At 40.6% G+C, this 15,663-nt stretch overlaps 1 protein-coding gene across 1 annotated transcript in view; it reads left to right on the plus strand.

Annotated features, from left to right (window-relative positions):
* Positions 1-6,739: 6,739 nt before the first annotated feature.
* Positions 6,740-15,663, plus strand: part of LOC114661700 (serine/threonine-protein phosphatase 4 catalytic subunit B) — a 34,319-nt gene continuing 25,395 nt past the window's right edge. The window contains exons 1-2 of the mRNA XM_028814862.2: positions 6,740-6,868; positions 10,512-10,726. Coding sequence (XP_028670695.1) covers positions 10,629-10,726 — 98 coding nt within the window. The 5' untranslated portion in view covers positions 6,740-6,868; positions 10,512-10,628. The remainder of the gene's footprint in view (positions 6,869-10,511; positions 10,727-15,663) is intronic.

A 15,663-nucleotide genomic window follows, 5' to 3' on the forward strand; every position in this document is an offset into this window, starting at 1 on the left:
TCTGAGAGTTATAATAATTCATTGTCTATAAAAAGGTTTTCAAAACACTACTTTCGTTTTTTTATTGGATTGTTTTAATTTTTGCTTTAGTAAATTATTTCCACACTTACAAATGGATTATTAAATATTTCCGTACTTTCCGCAGTCTGCTTCCTCTTCTCTGTCAGTCTGCTTAACTGAGCGGTGGTGTCGCATTTTCGGATCCCGGAATGACGCGGGTCTCCAGGCTTTCATCGTAGACTCGCTGAGACAGACGAGTGATAAAAATGTCTGGAGACAACCAGGGATTGAATTTAACGTTGTGCAGCCCATCGTTACTGACTTCACATCCAACTCAGCTCGAAACACTGCAGAAGGGGCTGAAGGAGGCTCAGAATACGACTAATCGGGACGCACACAGCACTCTGTGTCCCTTAATAGCCGCATTGACAATAATGAAGAATAAAAGACAGCAGATTATATATGGCGACCCTCATTTTTTCCCCCTAATTAGCAGGACAATTTGAATTGATTAATATTAAATTCTACATGTATCGCTTCTCATTTTATATGGCAGTGAGTTAAGTATGATAGATTGATTTATCACCCCCCCCCCCCACACACACACACACACATACACACTAAAATGGCATTTTTTGTACAATAAAAACGAAATCAAGATAAATCTTGTCAGAAACTGTTCCACGTTAATTAAAAAATTGCAATCTATACAAAGAAGGGGATTGGCTCCAGCAGACTCCCGTGACCCTGTGTTAGGATATAGCGGGTTGGGTAATGACTGACAAAGAAGGGGAAAACAAATCAGAAACGGTTTAGTGAAAAAGGAAACATAAAATCCTATAAAACCTGGTGGCATTTTTAATACACAAAATCTGCAGTTTTGGCAGAGGTGTGTAGACGTTTTATATCCCCTGCAGATAGGTAGACACTTTTATCTGTCCATATAATGTATATATCGTGTATCTAGATAAATAATAAATAGATTGAAAGATAAGAGAGTGAAAGATACTATATAATTGTAAAACTGATTAAGAGTGAAAGGCACTATATGATGGATAAAGACAGTGAATGGCACTATAGATAGATAGATAGATAGATAGATAGATAGATAGATAGATAGATAGATAGATAGATAGATAGATAGAATAACGTATTTAATAACAGTTCTAAATTATTTGTTTACATGTACCTTTTTTTTTCGTGTCCTTAACATTCTGCATGTATGACGCGTGCGGTTATTCCTAAATTTAGAACATTCACCGGTATGCTACATTGGTTCGACCTGCTTACGAGCTACTTTAAGTTAGCTCGCCAGCTTATTCCCCTCTGATGCCCACTGCACTTGTTCTCAATCCGCCCCTCAGCTACGGACTGCACCGCTCTGGTCTCTTCCCGCGCCCAATTCACATTTTCTGTGATCGTCGCGCCTCCATTAGGACGCAAGCGCTACGTCACGATGATTGACAACCAGCGGGTCGCACCCACGTGTTCCAGGCGCGACCTCATACATCGGCGTTGCGCAGCGCGCCCCCAGAGCGGAAGTTGCATTTTTTTCTCTCCGGGATTAAGACGGAGAGATGTTTTATTTTATATCTGTCACGCCTCTGTCGTTTCATATTGGGTGAAGAGTTGGCGTTGTCTATCATTTTTTACTACTGCAGAACTTGCTGCTGAAAACATCGTAGCTTTCCAGATGCTTAGTAGATCCCGTCCACCAAATGTAAACTTCGTGTAATCTTTAAATTACAATTTGCAGTAATCAGAAAGCAGCTTTCTGCTATTAGCCCTGATTTGCAGTTAATGTTAAAGATGTGGCTTGTGTCAGAATGGGTGCCTTCATTACAAAACTAGCATAGAATACACAGAAAACTCTAGCAGATCCCAGAGGCCCAGCTGCGCACTGTTGCTTTGCACCTGCCCACTTGTTTGGATAGCGTGCCATGGGGCAAAGCTACGGCCCAGAAGCCATGCCCCCCCAAAATGCTTCTATGTGATTATTGTTAATCGTTAATTGTGAATCATTTGAGGTCCTCACCACTAAGGGGACCAAACCACAAACTAACTTGTGCTCCACTAAAAGTTTAGAAATTAAAAGTGGCTTGCCCACCCAATTGTTTCCCAAACCTCTCCACTTTGCAATTCCTGCCGTCACTGCTGCTGTACCATCTTGACTATCTGTAGGTACCACCACAGCCCCCTCTCCCTTCTCATCTCTTGCCTCTCTCTCTCTTTCTCTGACTTTGTAGACCCTCCTAATTCACTTTCAGATTTCAGGATCTGTTTCCCACTGGCCTGACAAGACTTTAAACCCAATCCCAGGGTCACTTCAGGGGTGTGGGTTGGGGCACCATTTTCTTTGGAGCGGACCCCATGATTTTGCACTAATCACTGTTCTGAGACACTCTATGTAAATGTTTGCGCTTGTTTCAGCGGCCTTCTTCTTAGGGGCTTTCTGTTTTGAAACATGCCATCATTTTTGGTTGAACCTTTCCTGCAGTTTAGTGGCCGAGTTTTCCAGTACAATTAGATTGTCGGCATATAGCTAGAACTTCTCTTCAGACAAATGCACTGGCTGCATCCATGTTAATTATTAAAGATTAATATACCGAGACAAACCCCCAGATGTGTAACAATATGGGTTTCAAAAGATTTCCACTTCTAACTGATGTTTGAGCTCCTTCATAGATCTGACAACCCGCCTTAATTTTTCTGAAATTTCTTTTCTACTTAGACCCCACCACCTCTCTTGGTATTTGGTTGAAAGCTTTCTCTAAATCAACAAAGGTCCAAAATCCATCCATCCATTTTCCAACCCACTGAATCCGAACACAGTGTCACGGGGGTCTGCTGGAGCCAATCCCAGCCAACACAGGGCACAAGGCAGGAACCAATCCTGGGCAGGGTGCCAACCCACCGCAGGACACACACACACACCAAGCACACACTAGGGCCAATTTAGAATCGCCAATCCACCTAACCTGCATATCTTTGGACTGTGGGAGGAAACCGGAGCACCTGGAGGAAACCCACACAGACACGGGGAGAACATGCAAACTCCATGCAGGGAGGACCCGGGAAGCGAACCCAGGTCCCCAGGTCTCCCAACTGCGAGGCAGCAGCGCTACCCACTGCACCACCATGCCACCCAGGTCCAAAACCGCTTATTATTATTATCATTGTTATTCCCTTCCAGTATTCTCCCCGCCTCAAAATGAAAATGGCGCCAGTTTCATTCCAATCTTGCACTCTGCTCTGTTACCTTTCATTTCCTGCTTTAGGATTCTGGCAGGATGAACCACGAGGTGGGAAGTGGGAAACCACCCTAGATGGGATTACAGTGCATTGCATGGAGCAGTGAGCACTCATTCATACAAGTCAGTGTCACCCATTAAGCTAATATGAGGGCGGTTCCCCAAGAGGCGGGGCCACCTGCCAATCATCGTCAGGAACTGCCCATCGCCCTATAAATCCAGAGGGTCTTCCACAGTTCAGTTCACTTCATTTTGATTGTGCTATGGAGTTGTTGAGTTTACTTGTGTTTCTTTGGTTTATAGGATTTCTGAATTTGTGAACCTTATTGCTCTGTTTTTGACTTTCTTACTGTAATTTGGACTTTGTTTGCATTGCACTGCCTTAATGTTTTTAGGCAATTCCTTTGTTTCTTGTTATTGAAGAGCATTTTGTGAAAACAAACGTCTTATTTTATAAAGATTCAGTGCTTGCCCCCTATTACTAGCTGGGGTTTGCCGGTGATGTTCCCCTCTAGTGGGCAATTTTTTTTTTGGAACTTATTGGGATTTAGGTGCTTTGAGACTCCCAGTTCATGACATACTGTGTCCTCCAGTTCAATTTAGTATTCAAATTGAGCTTAACAGCAGTGCTTGAAGTAGTACCGGCACCTCTTCCTATTTCTACTTAAGAGTGTTGTATTTCAGCCAGTGTTCCTCCTCAGACTGGGGTGCAAATGCCATATTTAGGTCTATTACGTCTTATTATTTAGTGTCTTTATGTCTAAGCATCTTTTTTTATGTTCCATGGGTTCTGTGGATGGTCCCTCAAGAGGGGGGGGGGGCACCTGACCATCACCTTCAAGGGTTTACCCTCAGCCCTAAAAAGGCGGGTTCAACCCTCAGTCCCTTGCGGTTCATTGTGAATTCACTCGTGGAGTGGTGAGTTCCACTGTGATTTTTCTAAGTACTTTGTGAACCTGTGCACTTTGCCTCTTGGATTTTGCGTCAAGACTTTCTTCACCTTTTGTGCTCTTTGGGAAATCATTTTACCACAAACCATTTTTGTGCAAATAGATCTGTTTATTCTATAAAGGGTTTTCATTGTCTTTTATTTCTTTTTCTAGCCAAGGATTTTTGGTAATCCCCTCCCTCCCATGTGGTATTTCTGAGTCATTATTTGGTACTTGATAACCTGCAATGTTTCTGTGCATACCCACCCACAGGGGACCCTTATTTGATCGAATGTTAATCAAAAAGTGAACTGTGAGGCTCATTCTACATCTCGGTTCATTGAAATTATAACTATAACTTGGATCTTAATTGTTACCTAAAAACTTAGAAATGACTTCTCTGAATGATACCCCAAGCTCTCGTTCCAGGTCGTTTATCACACCATCAAATTCTGCATCACAAATCATTTTTCTAATGTCAGGGTTGGCAAAAATACCCACTTTCAATTTAATCTCAAACAAACCCAGAAACCGTCGGGACAAATCCATAAAACATTCTCCATCTTTTAATACGGCTGTGACAAACTGCCAACCTAAATATGAAGGGGTGGCAGAGGCACTTGATCTGGATTCTGGATCTTGTTTCCTTTTCTGGTGTCCTTTTGGTGGTGGCGCATCTACTCAAAGCACCGTGATGTTCCAACAGTGATGGATTAAAAGCCAGAAGTCTGCATGACCATCATCATGAAGTCCTTCTGTGAGAACCCTAAATACAAAGAGGACTATTTCATTTATGTTAGGTAGAATGCCCAGAGGGGACTGGGTTGTCTCATGGCCTGGAACCCCTGCAGATTTTATTTTTTTCTCCAGCCGTCTGGAGTTTTTTTTTGTTTTTCTGTCCCCCCTGGCCATCAGACCTTACTCTTTTTCTATGTTAACTAATGTTGTCTTATTTTAATTTCTTATTTTGTCTTTTATTTTTCTTTTCTTTATTATGTAAAGCACTTTGAGCTACTTTTTTATGTATGAAAATGTGCTATAGAAATAAATGTTGTTGTTGTTGGATCCACCATGCGAGGTCTGAAGATGTTTTTGGCATTGGCCATTCCTTTTGAACCCAGTGTCAATTCTTGGCTTTGCTATCCAACATGTAGATAAAAGCCAAGCAAAATGACCCCTTTTATTGGCTAACTAAAAAGATTAAAATATGCAGGCTTTCAAGGAAACTCAGGCCCCTTCTTCAGGCAAAATCCTGAGTTGCCTTGAAAGCCTGCATATTGTAATCTTCTTAGTTACAACAATAAAAGGTGTTGTTTTGCTTGGCTTTTCTCTACATTCATAATGGCTAACATGGTACAACACCCTAGTACTACTATCCAACATGGAAATTCTGATTTGATTTACTTTCGTATTTATGTAAGAACTCGCAGAATTGAGTAAAAAAACGTATTCTTGCTTTGAGAAAAACTGTACCAGGAAAATATGATAAAATGATGCAAATATTTCCAGACCCCAAACACAGAAGACATGTTTTCTTTTGCGGCTTCAACAGTTAACATGTTTAGATTTCAATGTTCTGGTGGCACCTTGTGCCTCGTAAGGTTGCATTATAAAATAGTACTTTATTTTAATTAATAGAAAAGGCTTAACTTTAGAACACAATTTCACCTGGCAAATTCATATATACCATGTTTGAGGAAAAATAAATTAACTTATACCATATATACCAAACGTATCCTTTGATAAATCTAAAGGGTTCAAGAATATGTCCTCTTTCCGGGTCTTTGTGGTGATTTTTTAATAATACTTTACTTTGTAAAATTTCAAAAAAATTTTAGACGTTAAGAATAGTTTTGAATTATGCAAAAACTATAATCTGATTACACAAATGTTTAATTTATCACATCTGGATGTAATTAATATAGGCTCTCGGTTATTTTGTGAAATTTCAGTTTGCATTTGTTCTCTTTTTTTGTTTGTGGGTTTATTTAAAGCTTTGAAAAATTCCTTATAAGTAATAAAATGATGCAAAAAAAAAATAAGATTATGGCCATCAGTATTATATATACTTAATGCCCTAACTCAATCAACCAATATAGGCCAACTCTGATCACCAGGTCTAAATAGAGTAGAAATAAGAGGTAAATCACCTGTTCCACCTTACGAGAAAAACTGACCTTTCAGGGGGTTCAAAATCCTTACCAGAGCACCCGGATTCAGCCAAAAACTCAGCTGGGTTTATTTTCTGAGCTTTAGGCCTTTTCGGGGAGCCATCTGTGGGTCTTACACACTTCAGGACCTTTCTTAGGAGAGCAGGGACAACTAAATTTTTGTCGCTCTATCTATCGAATATTCAACACTTTAAAGTTGTTTTGCTGTGAAAAAGTAAAAGTATATTAATAACACAATGCTGTCATGAACACAAAATGACTAAAAAACCAAAATGAAGAATAGCTTACGCAGAAGAGTCGCGAATGATTTTCAAGTCGTGCATGACGTGCGTCACGATGACTCGTGCCCAATGGCTCCGCCTTGACGGTGACGTGCGCGCCCCCACGCCTGCCGTACGCGCGGCCTAATATTGGTATCGTGCGGCGCGCTTCCACAGCGGAAGCTGGGGCTTCTCAGAGTCGTTGTCGTCGAAGTGGCGGTGAGTGCGGACTCCGAGAAAGTTTCCTTATTTCAGAGGTAAATATTTAAAGAAATCCAAAAAACGGCTTCGAGAATGTAGCGGTGCGGGAATGCATATTGTGATTCCGGCCCGTGGTGCGACGGTGTGGAGATAGTGGGACTGCGCTTGAGCTGGGTTTTGTTCCAGGGGCCGGTCGGTTAGTCGACAGAGCGCTCGACTCTTCCTGTCGTTGCGCAGTAAGCGTTTTGTCTGAGGGTCCTAACCCCCCTCCCCAACCCCCATTTGTTTGTCACTTTTTTTCTGCTCAAGCCGAGCTCGTCGGAGGGAGAGAAGGGCTGCGTTCTTGAGTCGCGTTAGTTTGAGCCCGGGCTTTACACATAAAGAAAGAGCCTTTCAGCCCACTTTTCGAGGCGCCGTTTGGCGGGACGAGACAGTCAAAATCTTCTTCTGCCAGGTGCAGCGAATCCTTAAAGTTACAGGCGAAGAATCCGTAATTCGAAGGACGTTGACACGTCTGTTGTCGAAATTGGGGTGGGGGGGTCAGCCGCTTTTCCGCGCTTCTCGCGACATTCTCTCATTCAACTAGGAGGTCATTGGCACACGAGGACGGGCGTCCCATCCAGGATTAGTACCAAGAAAGGTGATCGTCCGTGACTCGCGGTGACACAAGTTCAGAAATATCAAAGAACTTTTAGTCGTGTTCATTGAGGAGCCATCGTATAAGATTAGAGCTGTAAATGAGTCCACTGGCCTCTTTAAGTACAAGCCTAAATGTTCAGTTTGAGGTCACTCTTTCTTTCAATAGCAAGGTTGCTTGTATTTCTAAGACATTTTTCCATCACCTTACTAATCTATCCAAACTGAGATCATCCATGTCAGTGCAAGCTGCTGGTTCATGCTGTTATTATCCCTTTAAACCCTCTTGTTTCTTGGTCTCCCAAAAAGACCACCTGGAATAGAAGTTACAGTACGTCCTAAATCGGGCTGCATGTGTACTCATTAATGCACGAAAATATTCACACACGTTTTTTTTTTGTTCCCCCTACATCAGTTTCCAATTAAGCTGGGGGTCCGATACAAGTTTCTGCTTCCCATGTACAAGTGTCTTGCTGTCACAGCACCCACATGCCTTCAGGACCTACTTACTCCAATGGCTTCTGCCATCTGTCTTTGGGCTGCACCTGCTAATAACCTGATTGTCCTGTGGATAGACCCTTGTACAGTGGCAGATCGAGCCCTCTGCTCCATTGGTCCATGGCTATGACATAATTCTGGGGTCTCGCCAGCAGGGAGTCTTTTTTAAAAGATTGAAAACGTATCTTATTCAGTATGCTTTTTCTAATTTATATATATGTATGTATATATATGTGTGTATGTGTTGTACCTTTTCAAGTTTGATATGTTATTTCACTCTTTTTTGCCTCTTTTCTATATTTTAATATAAAGCACTCTTTTTAATGATGACATTGTTTATACTATGTGCTTTATAAATACAATGTTTTGTTGTTGGGGCTGATTTTTAGGATATACTTCTACCTTCAGTGATCCTGCACAGGGAGAAATACGTGAATTGATATTTTTGATAAATCTTGAATGTGGCAATTTTCATTACACACACTTCACCCCTGCATCCAATTTAATTTTGCTAGTTGAAAGGTCCTCCTTCAGGTATTTGTTCAAAGTCAGATTTTACATGAATGCAGTAATTGCCACTGATAATTTCTTCATTTCCTATAAGACCTGTATTATCTGTTCTTTATTTGTCTTTTGTTTATGGCACCATCAGAAGGTGCTTTACAAGGCTCACAGGTATACAGCACTCATTACAGGGAGATAAGCTGAGTTTGAGTTGAGCCCCTTTTGTCTCGACAGATCTCATATTTTACTGTGGTGTACAGGGAGTTGACACCTGTAGGCTGCCATGGTGCCAGGGTGTATACTTTAAACTGCCTTTTATACCTGCAGAGCAAAGCGTCATTTAGTGGCTGCTACAAAACTGTGTTAGTTTTACTTGGGGTATTCACTTTGAAGACCTGAGCATGGAGCTGGTATTGTACAGTATGTAGTAGTTGATCCAATCAGCTTAGAAGTTTAAGGCAAAATTCAAGACAAAAGTGTGTGCCACATTCTCCAAGCTTGGTGGGAACGATCTGTAGTTATTTGCGTTCCTAAGACAAGTGTGTGTCTTTAAAAAAAAATAAATATTGTTAGAGTATGAGTAACTCTTCAGTTTAAGTTCTGCAAAAATGCATCTTTTGCTCTTAAACAGTATAACGAAATGAAGAAAGGCTTCTTTTGATCTTCATAACACTTATAATACATCAGCCGGTAAGTTATTCTCTGTGCTCTCTGACATATTGATATGGTGGTAAAATTACTTGTTAATATGAAGGATTCACAGGTTCTATGCTAAATATGTAATAGCAAGAGAAGTATGTCTCAGTTAAGCCACCTCTGACCACTGCAGAGATGAATTAACACTTTACTGATGCTTTACAAGTGTTATGAGGAACCAAAGAAGTGTACATTAAGGTCTAGTTTCATAATACTAAATGAGGAATGGGTACATTTTTGCAGTAGCTAACCTGGAGCATTTCCAAAGCATGTGTCTTTGGGCACACACACACATATTCACCTGTAACAGCGCACTGCAAATACACTTGACTTATAGTTTAGCATTCGTTTGCTCAGAGGTTGATGCGCTTGCTGTTCCTGAGCAGCTCTTCTTTTCACCACCCTAGCAGCCCGCTTCTTCTCTTCTTTCGTCGGCATCTTCGCGTTAAACTTGATTACGTCAGTGTTTGTGTTACAGTTACTTAGTGCGTTTTCTTTCATTTTTCGCTTAAGCTGACATTTAAGTCTTCAACCTGCCTGAAGAATGATTTAAGATATGAAGAGTTAGGGGAAGTGACAGCGAAGGTGGTGATAATGAGAATGGCACCCGTACGTATGCACTGCACGGCAGTCCTGCTGACCGCTGCCGAGAGTTGATTCTACAATAAAATAAAAAGAGGAATAACCTTGGAGAGGTCAATCATCACCCTGAAAGCGGACAGTAGATGTCACGTAGTATATGTGTACCAAATTTCAGGTCAATAGGTCAAACGGTTTGTGTGTTTATTTTTTTTTTGTTCTTTATTTCGCCTTATACAATTTCTTGTATTAGGAATTTGTTAGTTTTCGCATACCCCTTGGGGTCATAGCGCAGGGTCAGCCATTGTACAGCGCCCCTGGAGCAATTACATGTTAAGGGTCTTGCTCAAGGGCCTAGCACAGTAGGATCTCTTTTGGCAGTGATGGGGATTCGAACCAGCAACCTTCTGGATACGAGCACAGATCTTTAGCCTAAGAGCCACCACTCCGCCCCAAAATTATTATATGTATATAAAGATATATTTTGATTTGATGCACTTTAATTTCTGAAGGGAAACTGTCTTTTTGCATTTCCATTTTACAGTACCCCTGGTGCAATTTTCATACAGTCCCATCTTGGGATGTCCGAAGCTAACTATTGTTCCAGAAACAATCGCCTTGACCTGTGGTCTTGATCAAAGTTGAGGCTTTCACAGGTTGCATCTGATTGCTTATTTATGATCCGCCTGTGTCAAGCATTTCCTGTTTACTTTTGTCATTTGCAATTGTTTCCTGGAAATATTTACCCTTCTCTCCTTGTTTTTTTGTCTCCCTCTTCCTTAACAGAGGTCTCCCAATTTTCTACTTGCTCCTGTTTTCCTCACTGCCTTTTCTCCCCCCCTCCCCCCTTCCTTTTGTACTTTTCTGCTCCATCTTCACTTGGACACATCCGTCCCAGCAGCCATGGCGGATGTCAGCGACCTGGACAGACAAATTGAGCAACTCCGCCGATGTGAACTAATCAAAGAAAACGAAGTTAAGGCCCTCTGCGCTAAAGCCAGGTGAGGAGCAAATTAATGCAGTGCTGTCATAAACACGAACACTTTTAACCCATCCTTCCAGTTTTGAGACCCCCTGCAGCTATTGTGTGCAGGAAGACTGCTAGCTTGTGTGTTGACTGTCTCTTAGTAATTTACTGTTCACAAACATTGAACTCTGGAGTGGCAAGGCAGCAACATTCAAGGCTGAGGGAAGTGCATCAGCAAATTAGGAGACTGTTAAGAAAGAGCGAGAGAAGTTTGGACAGTGAAAGTGACTGGTGTGACAAGTTTCTAAGTGTTGGGTGAAAGGCACTGGGTCATGAAGTATACAACACACATAGGAAATGCAACAGTGTGGAAATGTGGAGTACCGGCTGATTTGATTTTTTTTTTTTGGTATTGCATGGATTTCTGTTCTTTAATTTCAATGTACCTTTGAAAGTCCGAGAGCTCAAGGCCGCTTTAATGTGTGGTAATGATGGTGGTGCCAATTTTGTGTGATCCCAAGTGAAAGATTGTGTGGTGTTTTTGTGTATGTGGCTGTAAGATTAGATGCCTGAGGCATGCACGTCTGTCCACTTGTCACTGCATTTTCTGTGTGCTCCTCACCTAGTGATGCACCTGACTGGTTTGGAAAGTAAGGCACACTTTGTGTCGGACTGTTTATTTGGAGCTAAAGGATTTTGGTTTTTTTAGTAGTTAGTAAAGCTTGCCTTCTACAAACCACATCATTTTTCTTGTGGAGTGGATAACACAGTTTACAGTTTTCATGATGGTAGATGCTGGTGTTTCAATTGGTGCTAAAATTTTGACTTCAGCATGTGGAACCTAGGGAACGGCACCAAAGTGTATTGTTGGATGAGAAACAAAATTAAGCAGCAACAGCAACAAAAAAGTGTCAAGGGCTCGGTCTTCAAGAACTCTGCTCAAGATGGAGTTCTGGTTAAAACTGACCCTGCTGTTGTGGTATTGTCAACTTTGGTAGCGGTGGAAGGCAGAAGGGGAGGAGTTGATGATCAGAAACGGGAAGTGACGTCTCTTCCCGCAGGAGTAAACTCCTCCATTCTAAGGAGATGGGAAATTGTGGTGTTCTGTGTGTCACATCAGTTGTCTTCCCCATATCCTTTTTATTCGGACCCGAATTTTTTTATATATATAAAATTTTGTGTGTGTCTATTGATATGGATAGGGTTAAATTTTCAGCTTCAAAACTTTAGATACATTTCTTTTCATGCTCCCTTGAACTGTGTTTGACTGCTTCTTGGAGTGATTTCTGTGTGTGTGTCTGTATATGTGTGTATTTCTGTTGACGGAACGTGAACTATAGTAACAATAACACAAACAATGAAAACTTTCAGTGCAGTTTACTCTAGAAGCCTATTTCATTTAGAGTTCCTCATAAGTATTGTATGTGCCTATAGTGAGGACTCGAGCAAAATGACCCCTTTTATTGGCTAACTAAAAAGATTACAATATGCAAGCTTTTGAGCTTTTTACATTACATCTTGCCTGAAGAAGGGGCCTGAGTTGCCTCGAAAGCCTGCATATTGTAGTCTTTTTAGTTAGCCAATAAAATGTGTCATATTGCATGACTTCTCACTACATTCATTTTGGTTAACACGATACAACACCCTAGTACTACAGACATATGTGCCTATGAAAAGGAAAAGTGTTGTGATGGGTGAAAATCTCATAATCGCAACTTATGTTGAGAAGTTGTGCTGAACTCCGCAGACTTTCTCCACTTACACATGCAACCTGTGCAGATATGGTAAGACATGGTATAATTAGTAAGACACCTGCAGATCTGTGAAAAACAATGTTCACAAATATTAAGATGCAGAGTGCTGCAGCTAGTAGACGTTTAAACATTTGATTTATTTTATGAGTTGTAATGCAGTAACAGCCCTGATGGAATTGATGGCCTCACTTTTGTGTTGTGAATGAGAGTGGACCCCGTGTCTGTGTGGGTTTCCTCCGGGCGCTCCGGTTTCCTCCCACAGTCCAAAGACATGCAGTTTAGGTGGATTGGCGATTCTAAATTGGCCCTAGTGTGTGCTTGGTGTGTGGGTGTGGGTGTGTTTGTGTGTGTCCTGCGGTGGGTTGGCACCCTGCCCGGAATTGGTTCGTGCCTTGTGCCCTGTATTGGCTGGGATTGGCTTCAGCAGACCCCCGTGACCCTGTGTTCGGATTCAGCGGGTTGGAAAATGGATGGATGGATGGATGAGAGTGGAAGTGAGCACCTATTGTTTACGGTTCAGATAAAATCCAAAGTTCAGAATTCTGATAAAGTGAAACAGCGATGGGACAAGTGCATGGGCATAGTGTTGAAAAGCCGTGGGTGGTCGTCCGTCCACAAGTGTCGTCTTCTCTTACAGTGTAGATTTACTAATATGGCCTTGTACATAAATCTGGCCCTTGACAGAAATAAGATTGCATGCAAAAAGGATGTCATTAGTCTGTTGCTATAAACAAGTAGGCCGGTGTTTGTTCATTCCAGATGTCAAGCTGCTGCTTATATCTGCTTGTCTTTTACTCTAGCAAGCAAAGGTCTTGTGATATTAAGATAACGTTCACACTAGGATATCACTGTCTAATACAGTGGCCCAGTGGTTTTTAAGGTACTTTCAAATGTTAATGTTTATCTGTTTTTGTATAATGAAACTTGATTTTGCATCAGAAATCCAAGCTTTAGGGGCCACGTGCTCACTTTAGATGGCTTGTCAAACGTAATCTCTCAGATCTTGAATACAGTTTTGGAGCAGTTATTCTTCACCGACTGGGCTAAATACTGTATGTCTGGATCCTGTCCTGTTTTAAAAGATAGAGAGGTTGTGACAGGAGGGTTCAGTAAGCTTTACTTAATAAGGATTTTTATTATTTTGGAACAATATTTTAAAATATTGTAATGGTATTAGCAGTTATAATAACTTGAAGTCAACTACAAATCTTTGGGCCTTATTAAATTAGGGATGGGGTTCCCTCAGTCACCTTAATATTTTTTTTTCAGCAGCTCTGAGCTAATCAGCAGTTAAACAACTTTGGGACAGTTTTGACGAGTACGGGCCATTTGGTCCAGCAGGTCTTGACAATCTCGCATCTACTGTTTGGATGTTCTTATTTTTTAGTTGAAGCTGTAGTTTTTCATCACACTTTGCTTGCTCCCTGCTTTGAATTTTATTCACAATTTCTTGTCTACTTTTAAAAATCATTAAAATTTCAAATGTAATGGTTTGTTATTGCACAGTACTTGGAATAAAGGTGTCTGCCTTTTAAATCCTAATAATGCCAGTTGGATGGAATGCTGACTTTGCAGCGCTGCAGTGCTCATGCTGTATGCGTGCTGTTTGCTTTACGTGGTTTTTGAGAGCTTTGCACTTTAACCAGACTTTATTTCTGTCTGCCTGATAATGGGTTGTGCTGAATTCTCGTACAATTGGGCATCTGTACAGATTAACGGTGTTCCTCGTCTTTGGTCGTTCAGGCTTTATTTTGAATGGCACCCATTAACAGTACAGTTTTTGCAGTGTAGTGGCTTTATGTCTCTCAGTTGCTGTTTTTTACAGCTCACTTCACTGACTAAGTTGAACTGGCATAAAAATACAAGCTTAATGAAAGAGAATATTTGTTATCTAAGGGATTTGCATTGTCGACATCATGAAGGTTAAAAAAAAAAAAAAAAATCCCGTACAGACTAAAGGGGGACTTAACCCTGGCCTAATATAGGCTTGGCAATCACGGGGCTACCAGCTGCACAACCAGAAAAGCAACACAGATGTGCTCTTTTTTTTTTCCTCCTCTGTGTAAAATATCGTAAAAAGCAATAGGGCAATACTATCTCGTGAATTTACACATTGTCCGAGTCTTACAAATAACCATTTAAACACTTGCAGCTTCATCAGTAAGTTATTACTGTAGGCTTTAATTTTCTGGTAGTGCCCCCTGCGCCTATAGCCTCCATTGTAAAGCACCAGTGCAGACAAAATATATATATTTTTTTAAATTTATAGGCAACTCTCAACTTAAGAACACAATTTCATATGGCAAATACATATATACCGTGTTTATGAAGAAATTACTTGAATAATACCAGGCTTACCCTTCAACATTTCTCTTGTCGGTCAAATTGAATTTTATATAATTATATTAGGGGGCTTCACTTGCCAAACCCTGTGTTTGGTTAATTGGATATACAATTTCAAAAGCTTTTTTTTTTTCTTTGGAATTGTTTGTTTCATTATTTGCACTTTTACTTTAAAGCTTCATTAAAAACAATATTTGGAATTTATCTTTTCTTCAAGATCGCATTGAATTTTGATTCCGTTTTTGGAGACACATTGTGACAACGCAACGTATAACTGCCCGTGAGTGAATATTGTTTCTGTTTCTCTAATAAATGTTTTCTAATGCTTGTCCCTATGATTTGTTAATTGTCGTAGCAAAAGCACTTCTCACGGTAAACTGTAAACATTTTAATATGAATGGCATATCACAATCTCCTTTGGTGTCTAATATTATTTGCGGAATATATACATCACCTTTCTTGTCTCCTGTTAAAATTTACATCGCTTCTCCGTGATCATAAATCTACACCTAACCAAATTGTGTATTCTTTGAAATTAAATTTGTCGTTACTTTAACTGGTGCGGGACCACAAATTCTCATAGAGTATGGTCCATTATTGTGTAAATCCACGTTTTGTGCATTGAATGATGCAAAGGTGAAAAGATTTTTTTTTTCCGACTCTTTGCCTTTTATTTCTGACCTCAATTTGTCCTGCTATTTTTTCAATTACACCTGGTTCTGATGATTAATTACCTTTTGTTTGCGCTAATGTGATCTTTACTATGTTTTGTTTTTTTTTTTTTTTTTTGATACTGTAGCGACTGACATAATAAAGTGTCACAAAAGTTTTACTTGAACAATCGCCGACTTCATAACCCCAAACACAACTGTCT

This window comes from Erpetoichthys calabaricus, chromosome 12 (assembly GCF_900747795.2).
Source record: "Erpetoichthys calabaricus chromosome 12, fErpCal1.3, whole genome shotgun sequence".
Taxonomy (NCBI): Eukaryota; Metazoa; Chordata; class Cladistia; order Polypteriformes; family Polypteridae; genus Erpetoichthys; species Erpetoichthys calabaricus.